Source organism: Geospiza fortis, unplaced genomic scaffold (assembly GCF_000277835.1).
Source record: "Geospiza fortis unplaced genomic scaffold, GeoFor_1.0 scaffold112, whole genome shotgun sequence".
Classification (NCBI taxonomy): domain Eukaryota; kingdom Metazoa; phylum Chordata; class Aves; order Passeriformes; family Thraupidae; genus Geospiza; species Geospiza fortis.
This window is the reverse complement of record NW_005054298.1, coordinates 6247658-6255437: the sequence shown is the minus strand read 5'-3', so window position 1 is coordinate 6255437 and position 7780 is coordinate 6247658. Positions and strand designations below refer to the sequence as shown.

General features: G+C 37.6%; 1 protein-coding gene across 1 annotated transcript in view; it reads right to left on the bottom strand.

Moving 5' to 3' along the window:
• DPP10 (dipeptidyl peptidase like 10) overlaps positions 1-7780 on the bottom strand; it is a 202318-nt gene that overhangs the window by 191466 nt on the left and 3072 nt on the right. The window contains exon 2 of the mRNA XM_005415744.2: positions 2879-2974. Within this exon, the coding sequence (XP_005415801.1) occupies positions 2879-2974 (96 nt within the window). The remainder of the gene's footprint in view (positions 1-2878; positions 2975-7780) is intronic.

Below are 7780 nucleotides of genomic sequence, written 5' to 3'. Positions count from 1 at the left end.
AAAAGGGCAGCAATTAAATACCAGGCCTTACCTAAGGACACAGTGATTCATCCACCACTTGAAATCCTTAAATCTTTCTTTTTGTTTTTCTACAAAACATGCTGCAGACCCTCAAGACACTGCTTACAGCAGGAACCACTTTTTCAACCAGTATCCCTACCCCTTCCCAGGAGGTAAAGATGAAAACTTTCAGATTGATACAAATTATCCCATTCCAAGAGGAGCAAAAGGTAGTAAGTAGCTATTTATTTTCTGCTAAAATCATCCTGTGCAGAGTTCACTTATCCTGCCAATATCCAAAGAAAGTGCCAAATGCTCCCCTCCAGCTCCACAGTAATGAATCTGAAGTTATATATTTCATTTTCCATGCATATAATGCCATCACTGCAACGCCACACTGCCAGGAAATAAAGTCTTAAAAAATAAAAATAGAAGCAGGAAGCAGAAATGCTGCTTTGCAAGACTATTCCTTGGGGTTTTTTATTGCCCAAGATATTGGATATCATTAACTATACTGGCTACTAAAAAAAAATACCAAAACCTATACATATTTTTTCTGTGTTTATCAAAAATACTAAAAAATTCATAAATCCTTAATTACCTCCACTTTTTCTTAATTTCTCATACACACACATACTCTAATAAACAAAATGCTCTTTCTTTCCTCCTTTTTTTTGTACTATTGGGCTTCATTGTTTCTTTGGCCAACCAACTCAGGAGAACACTTGAGTTTAATGTAGAAAGCTTAGAAGTTTTCACACTGACTCAGAAAACCATCATTGCAGAAAGACTGGATATTAGTACCAGTGTGCTGTTAATAAAACACAGGGCCTTCCTCTAATAAATAGCATTTCTAATATTATTTTCAAGAGATGGAAAAGTTCATACCTGTACAATCTCATAGCTTTTAGACTGGATTGCTTGCAACAATTTTTTGCATGATACGAATTATATTTTTGCACGATGCTAATAAAATTCTATTTCACTGTAGGAGCTTTTTAAGATGGATTTTGAAGACCACAGGAGAAACCAAGCAAGGGTTTAGCATCAAATTCTGCATTTCTTTTTTACCACATCTGGAAAACTCATAAAAGAAGCTTTGCTGTTATTACAGGCTGTAGAAGAGAGTTAAGAAATACAATTAACTACATGTTTTATAGCATCACCAATATTTAATGTAGCTCCATCCACAGCCTTTTAGTTTTATTGTCCTGGGTTTTGAAATTAGTACTATTTTCATGCATAGAATATTATGCACACGTTATGAGGAGCTACTAGAGTTCTTAGGAGAATAATCTCATTGATTTTTTAAGTAAGAAGAGTAATAGATGGAACCAGCATAATCATCTTCTTCCACTATGTACTTACCTGCTTTTAGTGACCTCTTTATTTTATAATATTAAATAACTTTATTTGACAATTAGGAGCAGTGTTTTTCAGACAGGGTGGGGTCAGAAGCAGCTGTTTTGTGAATTTAACAGAGAAAAGCAAATTGAAAACCTGCTTTTATGATTTCATTAGCAAAAACACAAGAAACTGCTCCTCCTGGCAATAGAACTGTTCCAGCTTTACTCAGTATCACTTTTTTTTTTGCACTGACTGCAGACAGAAACCAGTCCCAAGAAGAAACTAAGGACAATTCAGCAGAGGTGAGATGTCTTTGGAATAGATGGGGAAAGGGAGTGGCAGGAAACTAAACTGAGTGTCCCTTCTCTTAGCCCCAAACTAATGGCTAACAAATAACACCAGAGCAGGTGCTGAAAAAAAAAAAAAAGATTGACCATACTTTTCTCCTTTTTATGCTTTTGCTTTTAAAGGCACTTATTATACCCACTTCATTCTTCAGAGTTTATCACAAAGCAATAATTCAATCACAGAACTCCCTACTAAGTGAAGCAGTTCTAGCTATAGTTGAATGCCAAAGGTGATATAATGAGGCATCATTTCCATGCAAGGTCACTCTGAATTTACACACACAGCCACCAGACTGCCAGACTCCTGCCTTGCACAGAGCACTCCACAACAGTTTTGCCTTGCCCAGTTTTGCACAAATCCAGTTGTTATTCCTTTGATGCAGTTGCTACTGCATTTCCTGTTTTGCCTTGCCCAGTTTTGCACAAATCCTGTCATTCCTTTGATTCTGTCACTGCAGGAACACCCAGATTACCATGACACAAACCAGACAGTTGCTACTGCATTACCTGCACATTTCTTACAGAGAGAAAGTGAACAAGGCATGGCAGCAAGAGAAAAGGAAGTCAATGAGTTGAAAAAAAGAGTTTGAATTTGTTTTTCTTTTTTACATTAAAACTTAATGCTTTTACATTGAAGCTAGTCAATGAGTTGAAAAAAAGAGTTTGATTTTTTTTCTTTTTTACATTAAAACTGCCTAATTTTTGGAGAAATCTGCATGCCATGCACAAATCATTAAATAAATTAGAATACTAAATACAATTCATAGTCATCAGAAAATTACTATGACTATACAGATATATTGAAATATTCAAGTCTTTTCTAGATGCAAAGAGAACCAGTTGTCAAATCCCAAAGTTCAGATATTGAGAGTTGATCTTCCTGTGAATCCACAAACAAGATCCAGTTCTTAAACACAATTCTTCATCACTGCTTCCAGCTGAGTCAGGAGCATGAACAGATAATTTTAATGGGTTTCTACTAGACAGAGCTTTAAAATTAGAAAGCCACTTCAAAAATTAATGAAAGAGACGTGATTCAGAGCAACAAGGAAAACCGGGACACCGGCCAATTTGAAGAGGGTTTGAAATTTTAACTGATTTTTTTTTCTCAGTGACTGGATAATATCATTCAAGACTTAAAATTTTTACCTAGTTTCAAATTAAATGAGAGTTTATAAACTTACCATTAATCCATTTGGCTTCTGGATTATGAACTATGAACTCTTTTCTGAAGAGATCTTCCAAGGATAATCTGTTTTCTGATGAATTTGCAAGTTCATCTAAAATAAACACAACAAGATCATTTTAGATAAATATTGGAAACAATATATTCTGTGTTGTTTGCAAAACACTGGAATTATAGAACCATGGTATAGAACCTTGCTCTTTTTTTTTTTCATAACAAGTAAAAGTATCACTTTTGTTTAGTAAAGCTTCAGGAAACAAAGAATTTGTACCTTTTGGATAGGAAAACTACAGTATTTAGTGTTTGGCTATTTATTATATTGGGACTTGCAGAGCAAAGCTCTTCCTTATCACAGCCCCATACCACAAAAAATTACAAACACCAAAATTTCCTGACAGCCAAAGGATGTTGGCCACATTGAGTACCATACACTGAGAAAACTCCCGCAAGTAAATTTAGAACCAACTTCACCTATTCAACAACTTTAAATGAAATTTTAAAAAAATCCACATGCACATTTTATAGCCTGTGCTTGCTTTCTAGTGACATGAACATAACTTGGCTATCAGCCTGGTGTTTGTCCCAAACATGACCCAGGAATATTGTACTCCTGAACATTAGCCAACATTGACTTACAAAACAAAACAAAACAAAACAAAACAAAATTATTTTCCTGCATCTAAAATAATCTCCACACTTCAGAAAACTGAAAAAGAAGCTCTGCTAAATATCACTGTTCTTGTGCTGTAAGCTAAAAAATTAAGCAGCAAAGATTTCAATAGTGAAGATTCAATAGTGAACTGCTGCACTGACAGTGGTAATGTCGAACCATTACTATTACAGCAAAAGTTTTAGTGTCAAAAGACAAACCCACCAAGTTTCCAAGCAATAATCACTGGCAGCAGCTTGCACCTCACCTGACTGCTTTAGGCTGTTTAGGACAGCAGCTGCCAAAGCTGTGCTGGTTGCTGCCTGTGCAGAAAGATGCACCTGTGCACTTCCACACAACCAGCCCAATGCCCTGCCACGTTTTTAAAAATAATTTTATATTGTTGGGCAGCTTACCATAAATTACTGCACTCTTCCTCTTCTCTATGAGCTTTTCTTCCCTTCTCCATGAGAGGAACTTTGTTTTAGGGAGATTTTGTCCTTACTGATATTAAACAGTGCTCTGGTGACAGACACATACAAAGGGAGTATCTGCCATCACAGTTGTCAAGCATCTTTGTTGTCTTTGTGCCAACCCATGATGCTACCAGGACATTTTTAACAGAGAAACCTGCTTTGCAAAGGTCATATCCTGTAATACATTTTGGATGAAAATGCGACCCTTCGAAGAGAATAAAGTCCATCAATAGTTTTGTTACTGGTCTTTATTCAGCCAAATTTCTCAATTAGAGGGCCAGCAGAAAGCCTACTGGAATCAACAGCAATATGATATTTTTGCCTTTAAATGTCAGCACTGCATGCTGCAGCCACTTCAGCTGATATTAACAAAAGTGCCTCCTTGGTGTCCCAAAGAGAAACTCTCTTTTAATGCACATCATGAATTTGCAATGGACACAAGGCCATCCCTGCTGCTCACTCCACAGCTCTGCTGCATTTTGCATGCTGCTCCCTCCCAGGTGGCAGCAGGGCTCTGGGAAGCACTCACCCACTGCAATCAACTCTTCTTGCACTTCATGTCTTGTAAGGATCCCCCCTCATAAGACAAACATTCTAATCCTTAAATAAGCTTTTTTCCCTCTTCCTACCTTCCAGGAATCAAAATAGTCTGTTTAGGTTTGGTTTTATTTTTCACCTGCCAGTCCAGCACAGGACACAATATTCCACTCGCAGTCTTACTGGGGCTTTACAGCAGAGCAACATTATCTCTCTTGATTTATACCTAATCCCTCTGTTTACACATCGTGGGACCTTGTTAGCTCTTGCTCCTGCCACACACTGTGTTTTTATCTTCAAAGTAAGCACATGTTGTTATGTGTGCTCTGTTCAGCTCCACAAACACCTCCCTGTGTCTTCAGAACGCTGCTTCTGACTTAGCACCAGACACTGCGCTCTCCTCATGCCCATTATCCCCTTTCTCCACAGCCTTGTTGACAACCTTACCCTCCACAAGCTGTTTGCCATCACCTGTTTGGATTCCACACACCCTGGTCCCGATGCTGTTTGTAATTCCAAACGTGTTCCCCTTCTAACCTTACCTGAGTCTGTTTCTACTCATTGTGACCCTTTATTTCCTGCCAGTTTGCCAACTAGCAATCAAGCTCACACAAGCTGTTATGTTGTCAAAGATTGCCTTGCCTATGACAGATTTTTTTTCCAACTGCTTAAATAAAAATCACTAAAACAATATATCAGCTTATTAGAGAAGAAAGGAACACCAGCTCTGCTCTCTGTTTGCTACCACATCCCTGGCAAGAAATCTCGATACAAATTGGATTTTAAAGTAAGTTTTAAATTATGGTTAGCATTTGAAAAGTGGAAAAAAAAAAGGCAACTTCAAGCAACTTTACAAGATGTTTAGAATTTTTTTTTCCTAATGGTAAATTTTAACCAAATCAGTCCTGTTTGTAACCCTTAACTCCAGTTACTGCTCAGCCTGGGGAAGGCTCCAGCGAGACCTTAGGGCACCTTCCAACACCTAAGGGGGCTCCAATGAAGCTGGAGAGGGACTTTTGGACAGTCATGGAGTGACAGGACAAGGGGAAATTGCTTTAAACTGAAAGAGTGCAGGTTTAGATTGGGTGTCAGGAAGAAGTTCTTCCCTGTGAGGGTGGGGAGGCCCTGGCACAGGGAGCCCAGAGAAGCTGTGGCTGCCCCATCCCTGGAAGTGCTCAGAACCAGGACAGGGCTCTGAGCCACCTGGGATAGTGGAAAGTGTCCCTGCCCATGGCAGGGGGGCTGGAATGAGATGATCTTTAAGGTCCTTTCCAAGCCAAACTAATCTTTGATTCTAGGATGTACTTGTTTCATTTTAAAGACTTCCTTTTACTACTTTGCATTTATTACATTACAAAATAGCCTACTGTCTCTTTTTCATTTCCCTGTAAATTTTATTGAATTATTCCTTAAAGGAATGATATTTCCAATGTTCTCGTGCTATTTACCACAGATTTCTGTATTTTGGTCTGAAATTATATAGATATAGATATAGATATATGTATTTTTGTGCAGCAAATGACACGGATTACAGAGACACAAACAAAATCAAATGGTAAAGACTAAATGACTACTTCTTAATTGTACCTCCAATTAAAAACAGTTCCAATACTGGCATGTATTAATTCAAAGTGACAAACCTGTTTGTGCTTACTAAACTGGAAGGCTCCAAAACTTGAAATTAATGGCCTTGCTACTTTTCACGAGTTTATAGGATATTATTTTTGCAGGTTAAATATAATATAAACACCTCATAAAATTTGCCTTCTAACTTAGCAAATAAAACTTATAATTATGTACTGTAGTATGCCATTAACTGAAGCTCCCTACTGACTTTTCTGTGGAAAAAAAAGGTTTTATGCTAGAAATTAGGATAAAGGCTTGATGTAAAATGCCATCTGAAAAGTGGAAAAACACCACTAGTAAATGGTATGCAAGCCAGCAGGTGTAACTGGGAATTAGCATAGCTCACTTTGTGTTATCATGACAAAGGAAGAAAACTTGCCAGAAAATAGCTGGATATCAAAACCTGCCTACCAATTTACAGTAAGTACAGGGGGGCTATACAGAATTGAACAGAAACTTGAAACTTCTTGCAGTGAATATCCACATCACCAAAAAAAAAAAAAAGTAGTTTGCTTTCTTTTCCTTTAAGAGTAGTATGAGAGAGGGTATGGAGGGTATGGAGATGTCAGTCCTAACCCTGAACAGTTTATTTACTGGATGTAATCCAAATGGATTCTCTTCCCAGAGCTTGATTTTACTCAACCCTTTCCACAAGAAGTGTTTTCTGACCATTTGTCTGACCTAAATGTTCTCTTAAGCAATTTTTCTGTAGAAGTGTCCTTTTTTTTCCTGTGATGTGTGAGTTTTCCTTGAGTCTCTGATTAGGCAGGTGCCACTTTGCTCAACAGCAAGTGCACATATCCGCAGGCATGGTTTAAATGCCAACATCAATATCTCAGTAATCAAGTCCTAGAAAAAGCATTTGAGTCTTCCAGAACTTCAGAAACTGCAAGTTAACATGAAGGTAGAATTACTAACAGTCCAAAAGGGAAAAAACAGGTTTGAGTGTTGTGGCAAAACACCTTTACAGGGGAGGCCAAATCCATACAACTCTTAGGCTGTTCTAAAATGGTTTTTCATCTAAAACTTTAAGCTGCTAATACTTTCAATTGACCATTTGTCAGTTTTGATATACAGATCAACAGTGGCTCATCAGATAGGTCTCCAGATAATTCCTACAACATGGAACTGTCATGATGCAAAGCAAGAACAAGCTGATTCAAAGGCAGGAATGATTTAAAGGCACTGATATCTAAAAATCTACCCAAGACTATTTTAGTATATGCAGGTGTGAGATGAAACCTCAAAAGCATAAAATAGAATAAAAGCAGCAGAAGAAAGGTGCCCATGTTATATTTATACTGACACACAAACCAAATGATGGAATCTCATGGATGTCTCTGTGTCTCTGCACTGGCCACTAATTCCCAATAGAAAGATATATTTAGAAGATTATTCCCAAGGTATTTTCTTTGGTTTTCTCTTAAATACTTCTCCAGCAATCCACTCCAAATATTAAACAAAACTCACTAGATTCATAATGCAGTTGCCCCAGAGGACAGACAGGCTCCTGTTCTGAAATTCCAAGTTTTTCCACTCCAGTCCTCTTCTTTAACAAGGACAACTTCATTCAATGCCAAAGCATTCCCATGCACTTTCTTTATCATTGCAC